This window comes from Anser anser, assembly GCF_964211835.1.
Source record: "Anser anser genome assembly, chromosome: 5".
Lineage (NCBI taxonomy): Eukaryota > Metazoa > Chordata > Aves > Anseriformes > Anatidae > Anser > Anser anser.
This window is the reverse complement of record NC_139725.1, coordinates 9,659,710-9,683,374: the sequence shown is the minus strand read 5'-3', so window position 1 is coordinate 9,683,374 and position 23,665 is coordinate 9,659,710. Positions and strand designations below refer to the sequence as shown.

The window sequence follows — 23,665 nt, the reverse complement described above, 5'->3', positions numbered from 1 at the left end:
GGAGTCATTTTAAAACAATTGAATGTGTGGGTGTAGGTAGGAGTAGCCTTTTTGACAGTTCATTGGATGTTGCTTTTTAAATCATCAGTGTACATCCTGTTAACTTCAAGTTCATGTTTTATATGCAGATAAATGTCAAAAAACAAAACCTTTTGTTCAACTAATGAATGAATACTCTTGGAAGCTGGATAGCTATATTCTAATCTTATAAACTGACTACACAATTATTCTGCACTTTCTCTATAATCTTTTGTTTATGAACAGATTACTATATATTTCTGAAATTATGAGCACATTATGAGGAGAAAGCACTGAACACTAATGATTTAATTTTCTTTGCTAGAAAAAATAACTTGATCTCATATTCTATTATGTGTAAAAATGCCTTGTTCATTAATATCCCTTTTATGCAGAGAACAGTTAGTTACTGTAAGGTAGGGTAGAAATATATTTAGACAGCACAAACCAAAATATTGCATGGAGGCAAAGCAGTTAGTAGGGAAAGTACACTTCTGAAGAAATTGTTTAACATAGAGAAGTTCTTGTTGTTTAAAACCATAACATTTAATATATGGTATTTTGGTCATTATCCTTAGCTGATCCCAAATGATCAGTAAGTAATTGATCAGTAAACCTCACTGAGTGATAAAACTGTTTCTGTCCCTTGTCCCTAGTCTCAAACCTTGAATATAGGTTCAGATTCCACAGAGATAGGGCATTAGCACTGGGAATGCTAGTTGATACGATCTGCTCATTCCATGCATTTTGAAAAAAATGTATCTACAGTTATTCTTGCTACAGTTTTAAATATTCTTATATTAATGAGCTAAAAAATGTTTCTACACAGCTCTAATGTTTCTAAGGTTGATTTGTACCTATCACCCTATCCAGAATACAGGATATTCTGGAATACATGCAGAAATTCTTTCCATGTTCTACAGGATTTTGGCAACTGAATTAAATGTAACTTTTCTTCATTCTAAGGCCAGTAGCAAAATTTGTTTCGGTTCAGTGAAGCAGTATTGTGTCTTTAATGAAAGCATGAATTTTTGTGTGGGTTTGTGGGGCTGGACAGGAGAGTTTTATAAAAATATCTTTCTAAGGTTCTAGTGAATGGGGAAATAATGTGTAAGATGATTTATTAATTCAAATGTTACTTTACTAACTTTTTTTTTTTTAAAGTGAAAAATGCTCTTGGAAATAGAACTGAGTAATGAGATGAGCATTCGCCCTTTAAAAGTGATTGTGTAAACTGCTAGTAGAAATGCTGCAAGACCATCAAATCTTCTTGCAGTAATTATTAAAGTAATTATAGTTATCAGGAGATCTGAAATAAGAGTCAGCTTGACTGTTTTATGTAATAAATACCTATTGGATCTGATGGGCTGGTGTGGTTTTGTTGGCTATTAAAATTATTATGGTAAGTCTTTTCTTATTTCAGAATTATGCTTTATACTGTCCACTTGTGCTGGAATGGAAGTAGAACCACGGTGGCTGAGCATTTTTGAAAGTTCATCTGGTGTTTTGGCCACCTGATTCACTGTTTTGCCCAGCCAGTGGTTTCTAACTTCAAGTCCATGTTCTGTCTTTTTCTTTATTTGTGCTGCACTGTGTTCCATGGAGGTTATGTGAGGCAAACAGGAGAGGGAATGAAGACTAGTACAAAATGCAGCAGAAGTGTAAAGGAAGCTGGTTAGCTTTAAAGTCAGTGTTAATGAAGCTGAGGGTCACAATGAGTGTTTGGTAGATCTGAGATGATGATGGAGGTATTCAACTGGTTTTACATTATGTCCAGTGAACCTTGTAAACTAGGCTGTCTGATTGATGTGAATGGTAACCTGAAGTATATCTCAAAATAAAATCCCCCAGGTAGTGCAATGTAAAGTCAGAGAAAGATTTATGATTCTTCTGATGGCTGGTAGTTTATTCTCTGAACTGTCAGGTCCCATGAATGAAAGGCAAATTGTTCTAATGGTTTGGTTTCCTTGGCACATCTGAAAGATGACAACGTATTACATATTTTATGTATATTATGTAATAAAGGTGGCGTGCATAACAAAAAGTTACATATCTTATAACAAAGATTTTACCTCTGGCTAGCTGCAAATTGCATAAAATAGTATAGTTTTCTCCTATTACTCAGCAAAACTTTGTGTTACTTAAGAAACATAAAAATATTTTTCTCAAATTTTGGTGAGGCATATGATTTTGAAATTTGCTTAAATAATCACCAGTCTTATTCTATTAGTTTTCCATTTGCCCTGAAAGAAATTACTTCCTTAATCTTTAATTTAGCCAGAGATTAACATTGTTCATTAGTAATTTACTTTTTTATATTTTGTTTTGACTGGTTTGAATATAATCATCTTTCATTTAAAAAAAAAAGTCTACTATGGTAAGATTTCTGATGTATTGTATGGAAATCATCTTTGATATACTTTTGTTTAAATATATTTATATTTTCCTTTATTTAAAGCAGTATTAATGGTTCCTTCAATACTGGGCAGTATTTTTGACTAAAAATGTGTTGCTGGACACAATAGTGGAATGGATACTTTAGGCAAAAGTAAAAATGAACCTTAAAATAATGAGCAATCTGTTTTCAGGCATCCTGAAATTTCTTACGGGTATGTCTGAGAGGACATTAGACACAATTTTTGGTGTCTGGATTAAATGAGACATGAGGAGCCAAGATAACATCATTTTATGGAATCTGTTGGTTAGATATGAAGGAGAGAAGGTTTGTTGGAAGCTATAGGAGAGCAATTAAAGCAGCAAATAACTAGTTTCATAATGGATTGAATAGGAGGCTGTATGAGAGGTGGAAGAAGGGCAACTGACATGAAGAAAGAGAAAAGCAAGTGTAATCATCTTTGGTATACTAGTTTTGACAGTGTAAGATACTGAGTGTTCTGCAGGTTAACATAAAAGGGGTTTTTGTTTGCTTTTGTCTGTGTGATGTCTTCAATGTATATGGAAAGAAGTATTTAACTTCTACAATGTACATACATCTTTTAATTTTTCCCAAATCTTAAGTCAGAGCAAATGGTATATAAATGTTCACTAGCTGTTGAAAACTTAAAAGCGACATTCCTGTGATCACCACATGCACAACAAAATTGTGATTATCTCTCTGAAATTTGAAAATATGAACTTCCTTGGTTCTATGCAAGTTGTTTTCCACACATGCTTCTTCCCATTTTCAGGTCTTTGTTAGATCAGTGGTGGTGATTTGTTTTTTTAGTTTTGTAATACAAAAGCCAACCTAGACTGAACTGTTAGTTCTCAAATAGATACACAATAAAGCTGGAAATGTAATGACAAGGTTCCTTTATAAGTTGCTATATGTAATTTTTTAATTACTGTTTTTTGTTTGCAAACATGAACACTGTGTCAACTTCCATTTTCCAAAGTTAATATAAAGTTTTTTTAGAGAATATAGAGACACATATACAGAGAGGGGGGTTGCACTGAAGCAGAGTAGCACTCATAAGAATTCCTAGGTGGGATGGTGAAAGTTCCAGGGATTTACAAATGGTGTGCTTCATCTTTTGCTTCTAAGTGTCTGGTTCAGAGCAGCAATGAGTAGAAGTCATTCACAGTTGTCTGACAGCTGTTGAGTGACCTAGGTGAAGTGAGTCAATGCTATCAAACCAGGTCTGTACCAATGTCCTCATTACAGCTGGTGCTAATTGGTACCCCTGCTGGCAGTCTCAGTGGAGTTAGTAAATCAAAGTACCGGATTGGTCTCCTCAACTGTTGTGCATTGGCGAGAGTTAGCTGAAAAGTTTGTTTATTTATCTATTTATTTATTTATTTATTTATTTTGAGTTCTCTCAAAGAAACCATTTACTCTGGTTGAGTAGACAGTAGCTTTTGCTGCAGGCAAGGGTTCATCACTTCCTGCCATTGTGTGTATTCATATGTAGAATTTGTAAGGGTAGCAGTGGTGAAAGATCAAGAGCAGGTATTGTTATATGCACATAAAAAACTGCTGAAGCACCATGAAAGCGTAATCACGGTTTTCTGTGAAATTACTTGTGATTGATGTCACAGCAACCTCTGGGACAACTCAGAGAAACTAGATATGAGAAAAGATTTTCTCTGTTTATTTTGTAAAAGTTATATTCATGCTTTACTTTTTCTTCTGCGTACATCCCTCTCAGTTGAGTGAAATAAGAAATATTTTTATAAAGCATTGTAAAATGCCAGAGATTAACTGAAAGCGGAAGAGCCTGAAATACGTTAGTCTTTGAACTCTTCTCTCTTTCTGATTTGATTCTTTCATAGAAATGAGAACTGTGAATCCAGTACCGTCTGTCAGAATTACAATGCTATGTGTCATAGTATAAATAATAATAAAATACTGTGTTATGATCTGAACAAAGGGTCTTGAACCTGAGGTTGTGTCTTATTTTTAAACTATTGCAAACAGTACAAGAAATCTGAAAGCTCTTGAGGTTGTTATGCAATAAAATCCATTAGGGCCCCCAAGAACTTACATAGCAGATGAAATAACAATTTATTATTTTTAAAATTGACTTAGGTTGTCCACGTGTCCCCAGTGTTCCTTTACATTCCTGGAGAATGAGCATGCTGAATATTTTGAGAAGACTGCTTGATGGCAACAGTGGGAAATTTACCAAAATTTACAATTATGTTAAAAAAAATAATAAAATGATGAGTATTGTCTGCTTTTTACATCCTCAGACCACAATCTAATTGTCTTTGCTTTCTAAATATACTCAAGTCACTCAGTGTTAAACCTTTTACATCTTATTTCTCCATTTGTAGGTTGGGGCTACAAGCTCTTCATAGTGATTTTATGTTTCTAAAATACTTGGAATATGTAAAGTGGTGTTCAAGTACCAAGTTTAAATATTTTTCTCTTAAGCAAGAGACAATTGGTTTTGGTTAGACTATAACCTTCTAAGATCACTTACAATGCTTAAAATGTTCTCTTTGTGATCCTTGTTGTCTTGACAGCTTTTTTTAGTATCCCCAAGACTACCTGCAATCTCCCCCACTCCATTCAGTCTTGGTCTGTAATATTTGGATATGCATACTTTTCTCAGGCTTCTTAACCATGAACTTGGCTATTTTATCTGATATTTAGGGATGTTCCTTACTTTACCTTTCCTGCTATTTCCAGTAAGCACTGTTTTTGCAGTATATTAAGACAAAGGGGATAATGGACAGATTTGCACTCTAGGTAAGTGTGGTCATGGAATATAAATCCACTAATGCACAAACTAAACATTGGACCACTGGAAAAAAAAAAAAAGTGTAAAGAATTTCCTCGTTCCTTGGGAGAGCCAAAGGCCTGTGACTGTAGGAAACACTTTTTAGAGTAGTGTATGCAGTTTTATTTGTTTGAATATTTATTTGAGGCTATTTTGGAAATAAAACTTACAGGCTATGTAAACAAAAATCTGAAGGTAGAAGGAATTGACAAAATCAAACGTTTTTGGAGAAAATTGTGCATAGCAGGTAGTTATGATTTGAACAGAGGCATGGTAGACAAGGGAAGAGCTTTATTATGTTCTAATAAATGCTTCTCAGTGCTTGATGAAATACTGTTCTTTAAATAAATGTCTTGCTCATCATCTAATAGATTAGTCCTTATCATTACTATCATCATTGTTACCATCCTATGGAAAAAAAGAGTTGGTATCTGTATTTGTTTTCATAAGGTAATAAATGATTGCTCATACCCGTGTACTTGGTTCGATTAATTAAAATGTTTTGAGATACCCAAGGTGTTTAAAGTTGTTTCTTTGGATTCACAAAGTAAGAGGAATTCAGAGAACTGACCTGTTGTTTTAATATAGTCATTATAATGTCATGAAAAGCATCTGCTTTTAGTAAAGATTTAAATTGACCAACAGACCTGTATCCACTATTTATACAAAATGAAGTGTATAACAAACAGGAGGGTATATTTTCATGCAGCTGAAGGCTGACATCAAAATGTCAATCTTTTTTTTTTCCTGTCTTTATTTGTGAACGCCAAAACATTTTCCAGATGAAGCATCTATCTCCTAAATTGTAAATTTCAACTTAAATCAAATATGCCCATTTAATTACCTTTTCGTAGTCACAAAGGATTGGCAGTCCACATATGCATGATTTCTTTAAAGAAATATAACCAAATTTCTAGCAAGATATGAATGTAGTTCAAAATAATTTTTCAGAATGATTAGTAGCACAATACAGCACTGTTTCATAGCCACCAATATGGACTACTGTCAGAGGAACTAGACAATGGCAATTTATATTTTTTTCCAGATCTCATTCATTTTCATCTCCCACATACAGAATTGTAAAGTTCATTTCTTCATTCAAGTTATAAAGTTAGAAACACTGCCCCGTTGGACAAAGTGCAGATTTCCAAGAAAATTCCTTGTATTGTATTGAAGGGAAATGTAGTCTCAAAGCTGTAACTATTTGGCTAAAATTAAACTATGTTAAGTAGATAATAGTGCTTTTTAGGAACTGTCAGTTCTTATTAAGCTGAATAGTTGCATTTAATTATGTACTGGGCAGTAGTCAATTCAGACATTTGCATGTGTGATCATGATATCCCTCATGAAATTCATTCACTCAAGGTATTTCCCAGTTTCTGTGCTAAGTTGATTCCTTCTACTCTAACGAGGATACCACTATATACCTAAATGTTCCTTCATATGGTTGTGTGCTCATAGCTTCTTCCTTTGAATTGAATGTTTTCTCTTTTTTCCTTCATAGCATATTCTTACTTACTCCAATTGGATGTGTGCAAAAGTACTTCTGATTCTCTGTTCATGCACTCTCTTAAAACGGTAGTCTCTGGAGTCAACTAGGTTGTCGTAAGGCCAGTTGTGTGAATCTTAAACTGACCTGAAAGAAGGATTAGACTGAAGCTGATTTTTTGAAAAAGCGTGTTGGTTGTTTTTTGTTTCTTTGTTTGTTTTCCAAAATAACAGTAATGTTGACATCTCAAAAGAGATAGAGGCAGCTGTTCTTTTGTAGCAAAGAATTGCGCTCTCCATCCGTTCTGCTGCCCATGGAACTCTGACAATGATGTGAGTTAACTTAGCTGGCCTTGTAATAATTGGAGCACTAGTCCATGGGGCTGAGGAGCTCCAGGTCCTCAAACTATTACCAAAACTCTGATGTGGAGTCAGTGGCTTCTTTTTAGGGGCAGAAATGTATTTGGTCAGTGGGTTGGTTGGTTTGGTTTTTTTGCCCTTTTTTTTTTTTTTCCTGGTACTGATTAAAAGTGCAGTAGCATACTGGTTAACATTCTTAAATCTTTGTGAAATTGTTTTTTTGACAATGTATGAGTAAATAAGTGGTTTAATTGTAGGTCACCTTATAATAGACCAGAATCAAAAGCACGTGCTTAGACACACTTGCAAGAAAGAGATGGGCGCCTCAGAGATGTTTTTTTTTTTTTTTTACTTTCTCTCTCCAGTACAGAAATATTAAGCAAGAAACACCTTAAAGGTTAAGAAAGAAGAATGCAAAGCACAAAAACATATGTAAAACTCTGCTCTAACCAGTGTTCAGGTGCCTACACTGAAATGTTTTATCTGCTTATGATCCAGTGCACCTAATTTTGTCTAACTGTTTTTGAATCAACATGTTCCCTAAACAAGTGTTTGTCCCACAGCAAGAACCAAGGATTTTTTTCCTAGCAAATAAGTATTAACCACAAGGCTTGGCAGTCATATTCCATCTTGTCAGCGTTTCCTGTAGGTCCAAGCAACGTACCTTCTTTTCTGCACTTAACTAAGAGTCATGCCCAGAGCAGGAGATTCCAGGGTGGTCAGGGCATTCCCATCAAATGTTGAAGACGTCACTTTGATTTCCCCCATGTGGAGAAATGAAATTGAAGTCAGGTTTCTGATTTTTTTGTGAGCATTTGGAGTACTTTGAGGTTAAGCAGGAAGGAAGACAAACTTAAGCAGCTACTGATGAGTGGGTTGGATCGGTTCTGCGTGCTGGCATGTGAAATGTACCTAAACTATTACTTTGGGAATAGTCCCATTGCTTAAGAGACAAGTGAGCATTACTATCTAATTGCTGCTATACAAGAGGAGAGCACTGCACTGTTAAAATTGAGGCTTTTTATTTGTGATTTTCTTACAGGAAACAGATTCGAGCTCTTCTAGGACAGTTTAGCCAGTCAGAGGCTTTGCTAATCTCATCTGGAGTTGAGCCAGGGACTCTAGATGGAGTTCTCTTGGATGCTGGCTGTTCTTCTATGCAATTTGATACACCTGAAAGAGGTTTTTCCCTGCAGAAGGATGGACCTCTGGACATGAGGATGGATGGTGACAGGTACGTGTGCATGTCATTTCCTTTTAAGCTAGAGAATGGCCATCATAAAACCACATCTAATTTTGCACAAATATACTGTATATCTTATGCCACAAAGCTTTTTTTCAGTCTTAATACTTAAAATCCTGGTTAAGTTCTTTTTCTTCTTTAGATAAGAGGAATGTTACAGTGATGATTAAACTAATTAAACCAATAATGTTTTCTTAACTCTATCACTAAAATTTTACATTTTTAGTGTGTATGGTATACAGTTACAGGGACAGCTTTTACTGTAAGACATAGATTTCTGATAACATTGTGGAGAGCAAAAAAAGCTGCCAAATATGTTGACAGGACACCGAGTTACCTAGAGCCTTGAGGTATATTTCCTTGTTCTCTTTCTGTATTGAATTTCACAAGGAAGATCAGAGGCTTAAAAAAAAATAAATTAGAATATTAATTAGAATTTTTTTTCCCTTAATTGGGAAGCGAGTGCAAAAGGCAGACTGTTAAATATATTTTTTCTCTCTTCGATGTGTGGCTGGGTTGCCTCAAGACCGGTATGGTCTGCATGGTTCCTATGAAGCCTACCATGCTTTTTTTAAGTTGAGGCCTGTTGTCTTCCTTCTATTTCTGCAGTTTCTCTGACTATGTGATCTGCAGGCTCACAATTCTTTACTGCAATCACTTTCCTTTTTTGCTACACTTTCTGTTTGTGGAATGTCTGCTTGACCGTGTTCGGTTGCGCTGTCAGGGAAGAAGTAACTTCCCTCCTTTCTGCAATGGCCATCTGACCCAGTTACTTCTCTGCAAAAGGAGTATAAAGTAACTTTAAAAAAAATCAAAACAAAACAAAAGAGCAACCAGAAATCCCATTCAAGGCAGCTGCCAGTTAAAATCCGTTAGGTATTGCAAGCTTGCCTTAGTAGTCTTGGAGGTTTCCTTTCACGTTGTGTAGGAGGCACATCAGGCTTACTTAATTGTGAAGTTATCAATTGCTAAATAAACGATCTCTATTTAAATGATCAGAATTGGTGTTGAGTTCATTGAAGAGCACGAATTTCAATGGCATAATGTTATTTTCTACTTATGCAGCAGTTTTCATCTTCTAACGGCCTAATATATGCCTAATATAGCATTGTGGTTTTCATGTGAAAAGACAAAGACCTGTGTTTTATAGATGATGGCAGTAATTGTATAATGCATTACTAAGAGAATGAACATTTCTTTGCCTTGTGTTTTGATGAACCTGTAGTCTTAAGAAATGTCATTTGATCTTTCATTATTCACATAGAGCATATGTGAAGACTATGGAAGCCTCTGTTTCTAAGCAATTGTCTTAACACATTAACATTTAAGTCTTAACACAGCAAATTTCAAGATGCTGCCTTTTTCCAGTTTGTATAAAAAGCTCACGTGATCCTACTGGGATTTAGCCCTCTGATTTCAAAAGTCTGAACTTGTGGCTTGTATTTGCATCATGAGGATACATATGTATAACAGTATATAAGAACAAAGGCTACTTGTGGCATAACAAAAACCTTCCGCTACAGTTGTTGCTATGGTACTCCTTGCCTCTGATTTCTAAGTTTTGTTATCTTTTATAAGATACTGCAGGAGAGTAATGAATGCCTGAAAAATATTCTGCATGTTAGTGTCTTTTTAGAAGAGAATTTATTAAGTAGGTTATATGTTTTCTCCACATTAGTAAACACTTCTGTGATCTTCATAAAATACTTTGAACTGTTTCAATAGCATAGTGACACAATTTAAAAATAAATAAATATGTACGACTTATACCATTTCAATTCTAACAGTTCCTTTCATTTGCAGTATTATCTCATTTGAATTCTCTCAAAACAATGTTTGGATATAAATTCTTACACCTTTTCGTGAAAAGTAAAGTTAAACTGTTTTCATAAGCAGTTGTTTTCATAGCAGGAGATGTGAAAGAAAATATCTTTGAGATCAGTTCCAAATAAAAAACAACATATAATGCAAGGTGACTAAATGAACCCAGAAGGGACAAGTTTATATTCTAAAGATGTCTAAATAGGAACAGTCACACAGCATTTCCATTTTAACGTGATACTGAAATGTATTTATTCCTGTAAACTCATTAGGCATAGTTTATGATTGTACTTAGAAGTTTCAGCTGTTTTAATTGATGTTAAGGAACAAACTATTTAAAGTAGCAAAAAATAGGATTTAAAAGGTACAAACGAGATCTGTTTTCATAGGGTTGCTGTCTCTTACTTGAAAACCTCAAAGGCACTTGTATGCAGTGTGTGTGTTTGACTTTATGTCTCAGTGCTATGAAGCTTCACCTCTTGTCAATGAAAACTGACGTCAGTGAACTAATTGGCTCTTCTTGTGCGTAGGTACCCTGACATGCCCACTGCTGCTGATGTTGTGAATGCTTTAGATCAACAGGCACTTGCGTCCATCCTGAGAACATACGGGGAGGAGAGGCACGCCAAGAAAATCGCTTCAGCCATCGTTCAGGCACGCAGCATATATCCCATCACCAGAACTCAGCAGCTTGCAAGCATTGTTGCAGGTAGCCTCATTAATTCTTCACAGTGGCTGAGAGAGAAAAAATATTAATCCCCAAAGTCCCAGAGGGATCTATTTGTACTTGAAATCATGCAGGATCTAATCCTGCCTATTCTGCTCTGATGTCAGCTCTCCTTTTTTTCCCCCGTAATATCCCACTTCTTATACTGTATTTCACCGATTAGTTTAATAATAGATTTTACATGAAGTGATTTATCATTTTGTCAACGAAGTTGAAACACAGAGTGACAGCAGCCTAGGGAATTCTTTGTCCCAGCTATTGATAAGCATTCAAATAGATACGTCATATGCATCTCTTTGTTTTAAATTTCTACATTTTAATATTTTGAGGGGAAGTACTATGGCAGTTTCCAGTTATGAATGAAATTAGATTCATTCTCTCTGCTTAAAGAATGAGGAAGCAAAAAGTAAAGCAATACGTAGCTTGCTTCACCTTGTGAATGCCAACTAGATCAGCCTGAAGCGCCTATTGAAACACTTCATCTTACTTGCTCTTCACTGTAAACAACTTGAACAAAATCTAGTTAGACAGGAGCTGTGCTCACATGGAGAACCTTCACATTTGTGTTCTCGAGTGAAAATTTTCAAACAAAAATATAAGATACTTATACTGTGCCTTAACAATCTAAAATATAAGGCTGTATTTATTTATTTATTTATTTATTTATTTTTAATTTAACCAAGAAATGAAAATGACTGGGTCTTGTCACAAAATACCCTAAATTGTTGACTCCTTTAGCTATAGACCTTTAAGATGGCTATCCTAATTTAACATTTAGTAAAGATTAGTGTTACAAATTTTATCTGTATCCTGAAGGCTTTAAAAATATATTGTTTTCATAAAAATATGTATTCTTCCTGAAAAGAGGAAATGGAGAGGGAGGTGCCAATCTCTTCTCCCTGGTGATCGATGACAGGAAGCACAAGTACAACAAAAGCTGCTACAGGGGAGCTTCAAACTGAACATTAGGAAAAATGTCTTTACTGTGAGGGTCAAACACTGGAAAAGGCTTCCTAGTCAAGTGGTTGATGTGCCGTGCCTGTCGGCGTTCAAGAGGCATTTGGATAATGCCCTTAACAATATGCCTTAACTTTTGGTTAGCGCTGAATTGGTCAAGCAGTTGGACTAGATGATCTTTGTAGGGCACTTCCAACTAAACTATTCTATTCTACTTAAACTGTAACTTTATTTAAAAAAAATATAATTAGTGATAACTAATAGAATAGTGATTAATAATTGTGATAATTAGTGATTAATATATCTTATTGCCTACCTTAGTGAGCTTAAGAAGTTTAATAGGGACTTACTTTTAATGGCTTTAGGATCACAAAGAAATTAAAAGGCTTTGAGTTGTATAAACCAGAATACTTGAGCAAAATGTCCACTTTAAACCAGGCCCAAAGTCTAGCTGATACGATTACAGGACCTGAAGACACTGCTAGCTATTATAAGCCCCTGTTGTAAATGTGTAGTAGAGATAATGAATGTGGGGAATAAATAATATTAAAGAATATATGAGTCTTTAATAAAACCTAAGAATTTGCATTTCTAAAATGATCATCAACTTTATCAACTTTATCATCAACTTTATGAAGTAATAATTTAGTGTTGTCAGATGTATCTCATGCTCTTTGAAACAACTATTGATTAAAAATATACCATTATTGAGATTAAAGCAGCCATATTGCTATGCTAAAGATGTAACGTGTTGTATGCTGTAAACAAGCAGCATGCTAACCTCAAAAATAATTCTGCCAACTAGCTTGAATTCAAAAAATAAAATTATTAGTGTATAAAAGAGATTGATCAAAGATCCCTTCACGTTTAATGGGTTGCATGTGAGTCATCACCTAACGGTCACTTTCTGTGAAAACAACAGGGGATTTTTGTTCTCACTTTAAACTCTGATGTATTTGAAGAGCAGCTTGATATGTGAATCAGGAATGCATCAGATAAGACGCCAAAGAAAATGAATCCAACATATATCTGCTAAGACAGTAAATATGTATTTTGTGTGCTTCTTGAAGTATGCAAGTAGTTAAAACAATTTTAGGACTATTATACTTATCCCTGTTTGGGTGGAACTTCTTACAATTTTAATCTGATTTCCCTGTAAAGGAGCCCAAGGGTGGATCCTTGCTAGTTTTTGAACAGATAATATGTTAAGAAAATTTCTGGTAACTATAATAGATTTTGTTCAATTTATCATCAGTATATATTCTACTACAAACTTACATCCATGAAGTTATTGAGGTAAGTCATAGCTACAGGGCCAGAGATCACAGCTACAGAATCCTCTTGATAGGACAGCACAAAAAAGCCATGACTAATTCAAGACTTAAGCAGAGTAAACTCTATGACCTATTACTTAAATGTCAAGTCCTTAATATATATATATATATACATGTATATATATTCATTAGAAAAATAAAATCTTGCATTTTAGACTTTACAGACTCTATATGATCATAATTTTTTCTCCAGAACAGGATCATTTTTTTTGCCTGTGGCTAGATAGCTAGAAAACATGTAAACAGTCTAGCCAATGAAGCTGGGTATCTGTGTCTTTTTCTTTACTGATATGAGTATCTGAAAATTCACATATTATCCGTATTTCTCTAAAATCTTATGATTTACTATGGCTTAAGATTTTCCAGAACTCTAAACTTTTGTGCTAAGTTCCAGCTGATAACCAGAATCCCAATGAATCCAGGTTAGATTTGGACTAGCCTGGAATGGAAAAGGGAAATGCTATCCAGGAAACAAACAAACAATAAAGGGAGTTAGAAGGTGTATTGCTGCTGTTAATTGATTGGGAGATAAGAATAAAGTATAACAAAACTAAGTAAAACAAAAGGCTCTACAACAGTCACAGATCATTCAGACATTTCTAAAGTTTGTATTGGAGAGAGTTAAAAGTTTTAAGGTACAGCTTGAAAAAATTATAGATTAGTATGTCAAGATTGCCTACAACAGCTTAGGGCTAACTCAGGTATCCAAGTGATTTCTTAGTTAAACAGAACAGTCTTTTGTTCCAATTCAATGAAAGAATTCCTTCTAACTCTTGGCATAAAGCCTGAAAGTCATCTCTCAATTTACCGTGCCATTGAATAAAGTCCTACAAAATAAAATTAAATTAAAAAAAAGGTTTGTCTTATTTTTTTCTAAATGTTTTCCAAAATGCTTTTGAGCCATTTAAATAAGGAGCTCTCTGAGTAAGCTGTGGATCCTGCAATTTACACAGGGGGAAAGGAGGATTTTTTTATTTTTTATTTTTTAATTCACTGATGCGAATATCGTCTCTTCCTGTAGCTCAATCAAACTCTACGCACTGTTTACAATTTTCACACAGCTATCTGTAATGATGAACACTGTGTAAATACTAAAGATCAGTGGTTCTCTACTGAAGATCTGTGAATAGATGTGTAGAAGTCAATTAAGAAGTACTTCCTGATGGCTATTGCTGAAGCTCCTTGAGTTCTGTTGTGAAATGATAGTATTAACTGGATGTGCAGGAAAACTGGTTAGAAATAGTGAAATTCTTTAGACGGTAATTTTAATATGTTTTTTATGTACTACTGCTCAATTTTTCCTTCTAGTGGGTAATATACCTTGTTATCTATTCATTTGTTTTCACAGTTTTGTTTTTCTCAATGGCATTGAAATATGTTATCTATTAACAGGTCATTTTGAGATTATGTAGTCATTTGGACTTAACTTGAAAGGAATTGATGGTGAGATACTAAAGAATTGTGAAAAATTTAAAAAACTTTAATGGGTAAAGTCAGTCTTGTTCAGATTGTTCCACACTGATATACTTTAATTATCAGTTTGGAATTTGTAATATTGCCTGAAATTCAGATGGGTGTGAATTAACACTGTACTGAGGGAGCCTAGACAAAAGGACATTAGATGCGTCACAGAAACTTATTAAATGCAATGCTAATTCAACAGACGGATTCCTGCAAACAGGTGCACGATCTGAATTAATTTTTAAACTCTCCCACTCTTGTACACTCTGGAGACTTTAATAGTTCATATTGACAGGCACAGCACGTTGCTAATTTCATTCACAAGCTTAAGAATTTCAATACATTTTAACTTGTGAATCTATTAGATTTTTAAAAGTGTAAGTAGCATAAGGGCATCCCAAAACTAAAAATGATAATTTCTCTCTCTGGGATTTCAAACCAGTCATCTAGCTGGAAGCATGGTGTTTTTATGAATGAAATTCATTTTACAAGCTTCCCATACAGATTTATACATATATATATGTTTTTGTGCATTGTGCAGCCTGTTACCAGTAAAGATTTTCTTTTACTGTTGCAACAATTGGAGGGGGCTGGGTGATAGATTTTGTGCCTCATCAGTAAGCACAAGTAGGTTTCTATTTAACTATACCAGAGGGCTGAGAGTGGGGTAGAAATATTTTTCACCCCTGTCACATAGGTTGTATCTACTGACTTTAATAAAAAGATGAAGGCCCGTATGACAGAAATCCCTATCACAAATTACATTTATTAGTCAATAGCAGTCTCTAAAGACAGACCAATAGGCCATTGAACGTGAAGATGTTTTGGTTTTAGTTAGTCTTTTTGGTTGCATAAAACTGCAGTGTCTGTATTTCTACACCAGTTTCCTGGTGTATCCTTTACCAGTGCTAAGGTATCCTTTACCAGTATTTGGTACCATTATATATGTCCTCCTGTGCTGTTTTCTCACGTTCACCTGAGGCGTGTAAGGTTTTATTATACTTGCAGAATATATTAGGGTTTTTATTTAATTCTCTTCAGAGTTTCTCATAAATGTGTATTACAAGGACTCACTTTTCCAATTTACTTTACAGATATTTCAAAGCACAGTTAATTGCCATAGAAGAGTATTGGAGAAAGACTTTACACTCAACATCCATGGCAGGACACCTGAAAGAACTTTCTTAAGACTTGCCACTGTTCTAGTCATGCTGGTAGCCTGAGTATCTAATTTCTTTAGCTTATTTACTCAGTGTTTCAATTGCAAAATATCAGTGTGATCAGAACTGCTAAAAATCTGACCAATATTAGCATTTAGGTTTTACAAAACCATTTTGGAAATAGAACAGATATTTATATCAACTCCATTCAGATTAGTAAAAGATATTCTGATGACATACAACATAAAACTCACTATTTTACTAAAGTTCCAGTGAGATTGGCCGTGGAAATTTAAATAATGTTTCTCATTCTAGGTTTCCAATCAATAAATAAGCACAGTCAGTTTTGTATCCAGATTTCATGCTGTACTCTTGTGGGTTGGCTTCATTTGTATCTGTGATACTTTTGGAAGCTGGAATACTCTTAGAATATCAGAAATAGCTTATCCACGGAAAACCAGTGGTATTTTTTAGAAAGTACTTAGGCTGCTTAAATGCTTAGGCTGCTAAAATATGAATTTTTAATAAAGTTAAAAACTCTGTGGATCTGCTTTGAGAGGTGAACACCAGCTCCTGATAGTAACAGCCCAAAACTGAAAGTGTAAAACTGGTGTTCTTGACATCACAACTGTAAATGTTGCAGCAGGTGGCAAGAGAAAGGAGGTTCTGCATAAAGCTGGTAGAACAATACCAGTTGAAGTGGAGGGGGAAAAAACAAAAACAACAGCCATACTGCTTTCTAACCCACTAGCTTGTTAGTAGGAAATATTTTGTATGGAAACAGTGCTTTTTCATTCCAGTTACAGCTATTTTCAGTAGAGTGAACATGATGGCAATAGGCTTGGTTTTGGAAGGGGGGAAGGAGAGAGAGGTATGTTTTCATTTTTTGAAAACATATGCTTGGAAGAAGAAAGAGACTTGTGTGGTATTGTTTTCACGAACTGTCATTTTTAGTCAAGAATCCATGGCTTTTGTAGTTGAATCCAAATGATACCCAAGTATCTGATATGTCCACTTGAAATTCTCCTGAAGAAAAATTTGATTCTAAATGAAACCTAAGACGGGGCTTAAGGAGAATATGAAGCTATGTAGATTTAGTCACTTAGTGAATGCTATGGAAATACGCATGTCCTGTGGTATTCTTTTGATACATTACATACTAATTTTAAACATGGCTGTTCTGAGCAAATTACTTGTATTTGTAGGTGTTGGTTAAGTGTATAAAGAAAATTGTTTATTTTGCTCAGCACACGGCATGCCATTATATTATGCACGAAGAGACAATTTTCTTCACGCATAAATGGTAGTCAGTGGCTGTTTGAAGCGTTTCATTTTCAAATCAGAGCCTGTTTTTAGATATACGAAAAATATGGAAATAGATATTGTGCTAGGTAGCACAAACTCGGTGTGTCAGCTGGTTTCCTAGGGCATCAGTAAGTATTCCTTTATGATTTATATAAGTTACAAAACACGGTGGTCTCAAAGACAGTAGGTAGCTAATGTAACTTTTCCTAGAGTCCGCACCTGATAGAGAAGCCAAGTTCCCAGAGATTAAATCTATTTTAATTGTGAAGCAGAGTTTAAGCCACACATCCCTGTGCAGTAATGTGCATTGGGAGAAGTGCATCCTGGTGCCTCTTCTGTCTTGAAGGACTCAGCAGTAAGAAGGAACAGCTACGGTGGGGTTTTTCAATTAATTCAGGCACTTTTGTCATTAGAGTCAGAGCAGAAGGAATGTACTTGGGAAAATAGAGTATGCAGAAATGCACCTTGGATGCATCGCATACGTGATAATAACTTTGTTAATAATGATTCAATTTTATATATCATTAGTGGCTTCTCCCTTTGCTTAACAGTGATGATCACTTGTGTTTGTGATGTTGAACATATGTTTTCTGACATAAGTAGAATCTCACCTTTAAAATTCTGAAGAATTCCACCAATACAATATTTTGTGCCAGCATACTGGCAAAAATATAGAAAAACTTTGATATTTCTATTATTTTTTTCAATCACTTTTGTAAATGTGAATTTAATCAACTTATTTCAGAGGCATCATGCTCCTTTCTTTTACTTCACTATGCAGAATATCAATTACTTGATTTTGAACTGCATTTCTTTCAAACCATTGCCTTATTATGTTGTAGTTTAGCACTGGCATAGTATTAAGGCATTTTAATACACATATACCAGATGAATTGCCTTATCTCTAATGGGTTCTCTTCTTTCAAAAAATAATTATTTCCATTTATGTGCCACTATAAAATGTCTGCATTCACTTACATAATAGATTACAAGTTTATTCGGGTTTCACAGATCTTGTAAGGCTCTTGCACTTTAGTCCCTTTGATTCATCAAATCTCTTCTTTGCTCTGTACTCCGATAATGAAGACTCAAGAATAAAATACATAAAATAATGCTATATTAAAGTTTCCATGAAAATTTCAGTCTCTAAAGAGACTTGCATAACTCGTAGGAACTTTGGGGAAAGAGGAGGAGGGAATTTTGTGCCACCAGTCAAAATTATTTAAGGTGGTGATTTTTCTTCAAAAAACTCATACCTTAACACATTCTGCTATACAAACACGTGAAAAATCAACAATATCGGTTGCATTTTCTAAATTTCTCAAGGTACTTCTGTGATCATTTGAAGGAACACAGGTGTAATGGTCAAGAATTATTATCTCCAAAATAAGACATCTATTTTAAGCTTTCAGTAATTAATTGAAAGATAATTACCACTAGATAAACATTGTATTTTCTATGTAAATGAATGTAAAACATTCATTTTATCTCTGCATGTGAATAAGTGCATAATAATGTAGAAGGCAAAAGTTAAAATTTTGTGTCCACCTTTTTTTTTTTCCTTGTCTTAAAAGCATAAATAAAACCACCTCAAACAATTAATTGGCATTGATTATACTGAGTTGTAAGGTATAGGATTTATCTGGCCCATCTTCATTTTTCCCTGTTTTGGTTTCAGCTATCATTTTGCATTTTAACTTTGTGAAGCATTTCAGGAAGCAGTTCCTATAGGAAAAAACAACACTCCAACTGCAAGCCAGCTCAGTTTAATAGGGTTTTAAAGGTGATTCAAATCAGGAAATGTATCTTTTAAAGAAGGAAGCTCACTACTCAGGGTTCTGTTGTAAGTATGCTTTCCTTTCAATTCATCATACATGAGTGGATTAATGTCAGATTAGCAGTGTAGAAATAACAAAATACTAACATATACCTTTTCAAATGTATTACAGGTGCTTTTCCAGCATCAGCATTGTATGCACGAAAAGACTTGCTTCAGAGACCTACACATGTTGCTACCAAAACTTTCCAAGGCCTGCGAATATTTGTAAATGATGAGCTTCATGAGCTCTTTATAGGGCTGAAGACAGCTGAGAAGTTTCTAAAACCTGGAGGTCGCCTAGTAGCCCTCTCGTTTCATTCTCTAGAAGATCGTATCATCAAACGTTTTCTTCATGGAATAGACATGAAGGAAAAGTACAATCTTGGCTCACGGCAGAAGATAAGACGAGCTCTGAAAAATTCCTCCAAAGAAGATGACTCACAAGAATTTCCCCATGGAAAACCCAACTCAAAGTGGACTTTTATACAGAAAAAAGTTATCACCCCTCAGGCCAAAGATATTCAAACAAACCCAAGAGGGAGGTCAGCCAAGCTAAGAGCTGCTATTAAACTCTAAAACACAATTTATCATTATATAATTGTATAATTTCCTAAAATTTCATTTTCCAGAAAGCTACCTAGACAGATAATATCAAAATAAAAAATAAAATGGAAAAGACTGTTAGAAAACATTTTTCTTATCATTTTGCTTCTTTTTAATTGGGATGTAATATAGAACATCAAATGGTAAAATAAGTTAGATGAGTGGATGTCACAAATTATAATAAAAAGACGTCTTTTTAAAAAGAATATAACTATTTTTTTTTAAACTATAGTTTTGATGTAATTAAAATATTCCCTCTAGATTAAATTCAGAACTCTGACAGACTAAATTCTGATTGCTGATTGAGAAAGACAAGAAAGACATGTTTTTATGGGGGTTGGTTTCACAAAACTAAGTCAGATTACTGGTTTAGTCTACAGTAAGTTTTTTAACTAGCCTAAGAATTCATGATATTTAAATTTCTGTGTCTGTTGATTTGTTGCATGAATGTTTGTAGCTAGGAGCTAGGTCTTAAATAAACTGATATCATTATGTAATGTCTAATCCAGGAATTTATGAATGAGCTCTTACCTTTGTTAATAAGTAAATATTTACATCTGAGTGATAGCCTGGTAATTTAATGTTTATGGATTTTAAATAATGAATTGGTCTTGGGAGAAAAAGCTACTTGAAAGGCCACTGTATTGCATTTAGACAGTATAAGCAGTGAGCAAGCACCATGAAGATTTGTGCTAGATAATTTGGATTTCTTCCTGCAACCTGTGCTTCTGTGCATCCATGCAGTACAACTTCTGTGTGTTGATGGAATTACTATGAACCCATCAAACAGGATACTGTGAGACTTCTGTGGTATTCTCCTTTGCTGATGAAATTTTACTAAGAGGTGCTACTTAGTAACCTATAAAATAAGTGGCCTACTAACACCGGTTTCCTATTTGGATGCCATCCTATCCAGTAAAATTTGTAATTTACTTTTGTAATATATTTGTTATATAAGTTAATATGAATTGGATTTAGCTTTAGGTCTTAAAAGACCATTGTTTTGCTATTTTTGTATGTTAAGGATGATCAGATAATACCATAAGTTTTATCTCCTTTGACCTCTAATTTACCTCTTAAGGAAATAAAAAAAGTCCTTATTTGGATAATCAGATCTATAGCAGGACTTCATTTGTGATGAACCGGAAGCTTGGCTGATAGAGTTAGAAGATATAACTTCTGACTTTGAACTAAATGATTACTTCACTAACTTTTGAAACAACACTGATTGGATTATTCCAGACTTGATTTTCATCAAGCATCCTCTTCATGTTGATTATTTCACTGGAGTGTTTGGGATTATATTGACACAAACAATTGAAATTTAAATTCACCATCTATAATATACAGTATATTGATACCTGACTGTTATTTAATTCCTTGGTAAAGCTAAATCATGATAACATAGATCACTGATCTGAAATACCAGTTGAATGATGGACATTTCTGAAATTTCAATATTCTACCCACTTTCATTATGTGTGTTATTAAATATTAAATACAACATTCCACTTCAAATAATATTATTTGCTGACATTGTAGAGACAACAACCCGTACCTTAAATAGATATTTTTTCATTCAATCATTAAATATAAATACCAAGTTATTTTTAGTTAAGATTCCATATTGAAATGTACTCCAGTAGTAGGTTGGAAAAATTGTGCTTCAACCATAGGCTTAGAAGAGTTATAATGCAGTGCTATGTGCTGTTAAGGAACATGTGTGAGGACAAGAACATCCAGTTGTAGAAGTAAATATCTGCAGAAACTATGTGAAGACGTTAAAATTCCTTATGCTTAAAACTATATTTAAAAAACACGCTTCCCACATCCAATTTCAAAGACACACTCTTATGATAAACTACTGTATACCAGTTGTTGTAAATGCACTTCTTCATTTTCTGCTTCAAGAGTAGGAGACCTGACCTTACCTTTGATGATGAAGGTTGCAAATCCTTTTAGGTTGGAGTTGCACAGCCGTGGAAGTGCATCAATCAGTGAGCTCTTCTCTGTTTCATTCTTCTCAGGGTCTTCTCACTTTCAGCCTTGAGATATGGAGAGTCCTTGAATTTAATTTCTGTTTCACTGAAAACAGATTTTTTTTTTTCCCCCACGGAAAAAAGCTTCTGTTTATTTTTAGACAAAGTATTCTTGTATCACTAGGCATTTCATTTCTGTTCAGCAGGTGAAGTTCTGTTACGTGAAGGGTATTAGGCCTTTGTTTTTTCCCAACATATGTTAAACTTTCCTAATGTGGTATGTTGCACATGTTGGGAGAACTAAACTTTTTTTTTTTTTTTTACGATAACCAAAAACATTTTTTGTATGAAGGAGATGGTATCTGGTAGAAAATTACAGTCTCAATGAAAGCTAAATCATGCCATCAAGATACAAGTTATATATCATTTCTAAGAAATGCCGTTAAACCTTAGCAATATTAATTTTAGATGAGTCAAAAGCAAGATCATATCTGAAACCAATCAAACAAAATAAAAAAGAGAATGTGGCAATACCATAATATTGTACATGATGGGAAGATCAGAAATGACCAATATGTTCAATATTTGTAGAGAATATCAAGTAGTAGTTGTGGAAAGATGGTGGTGTTGCCAAGCAATATGTATGTGTGGAGCATATTGCTAGAATATCTCTTTTCTTGTTAGGACTCAGAAGTGTGTGGGAAAAAAATAAAAGATCAAAAACCAACTACAAGACTATTCCTGTGCGTTGTAAACGTACTTTATATTGAAATTATTTTAAAAATCTGATTTAATGGGTTACTCAAGAGAATGTAAAAGGTTGATATGCAGTCTAAAGTACCTACCGAAAAAAGAGATTTGTGTAGAATAATGTCTTGAAAACCAGACACAGTTATGCTGTCAGGTTTTTATAATACAAATACTGCACTTTTTAAAAGCATCAAGTTTAAGAAATTAGCTGCATTTAAAGCCTGTGTAGCTGTATGAGGGCCCTCTGACAATTATTATTTCAGTATTGTTTCCTAAGAATGATTATAATTTTCATTGTTTAAGAATATGAAGGGTTAATCATACTGTTTTCAAGTAATATAAGGAATTAATTTTCTTTTTACATCTACTGTAGTTGAGTAATTTCTCAGTAGTCTTTTATAGTTGCATCTACTGAGATTGGCAATTGACTGGGAAAGATGCATGTTGGAAATGTCAGTTTTTGTATACATTTTGTGGTATTTGACAGATTTTTGAAGGAGAAGAGTTTTAATGTAGTGTGAATGGAGAAAATAGTTATTTCAATATACCCACTATTATCAAATGGCTATCCTTTAGTAGCAAGTGTTGTATAAGGCTTTGCATTCTGCTTTCTAGAGTAGCATTTCTACTATTATTAATGATTCATACAATAATTGCTATGATATTGCTCTGTATATTGGAGGAGACAAGGTATTAATCAGAGAGTTTATGCTCTAAAGAGTATAACAGTGCCGTGAGAGTGGAAACATGAGGACGTATGCCCTGAGGAAAGGAGACATGCAGGCGTAGGATGGTTGCAACAAGCAGTCTGAGATGCAGCTTGTTGGTGATTTTATTTGATTAATTTACGTTTAAAAATAACTTGGATATTAGCTATCATTGTGTAGAGTACAAAAGTACTTGTGAAAAATTAGAAGAACTTGAATAAACAGCGAAGTAATGAACTCATAAGCCAATTTGTTGCTGTCCATTCTACCTAACATCTTTATCTCTAGCAAAAGTAATAAAGAGTTCGTATCTGCTTTTCTTGTGCAGCCAAAATCTCTCCAGGGAAAGCTCTTCAGTAGAATTAGGGCTGTTTGCACCAGGATCACAAATGCTGTTGGGTGGACTGGGGGATTCTGTCTTTATATATCCATGCATTTATTATTATTATTATTATTTTCATATAGCAGTTTTTAATGTCAATGGCTAGCTTGGAATAATATGCTCTTATAAATATAAGTCTTTCAGAATTATAACCAAATGTGGAGGCCTTTTTACACCTGACGTGTAGTAGAATTACGCAGGATTTTGTGGATTAATTAAAACTGCAATGCTCTATTGAACGTGACAAATAATTTAAATGAAAGTAGAACAAGTTCTGCCCTTCACCTTCTCACAGAACCCAAGAAAAATAGAAGAAACAAATGTGT

At 34.3% G+C, this 23,665-nt stretch overlaps 1 protein-coding gene across 2 annotated transcripts in view; it reads left to right on the top strand.

Annotated features, from left to right (window-relative positions):
* Positions 1-23,201, top strand: part of METTL15 (methyltransferase 15, mitochondrial 12S rRNA N4-cytidine) — a 95,826-nt gene extending 72,625 nt beyond the window's left edge. For both annotated transcript variants that reach the window (XM_083838931.1, XM_083838930.1), the window contains exons 4-6: positions 8,134-8,325; positions 10,686-10,864; positions 19,049-23,201. In XM_083838931.1, the coding sequence (XP_083695057.1) occupies positions 8,134-8,325; positions 10,686-10,864; positions 19,049-19,494 (817 nt within the window). In that variant the 3' untranslated portion in view covers positions 19,495-23,201. The remainder of the gene's footprint in view (positions 1-8,133; positions 8,326-10,685; positions 10,865-19,048) is intronic.
* The last annotated feature ends 464 nt before the right edge of the window (positions 23,202-23,665 follow it).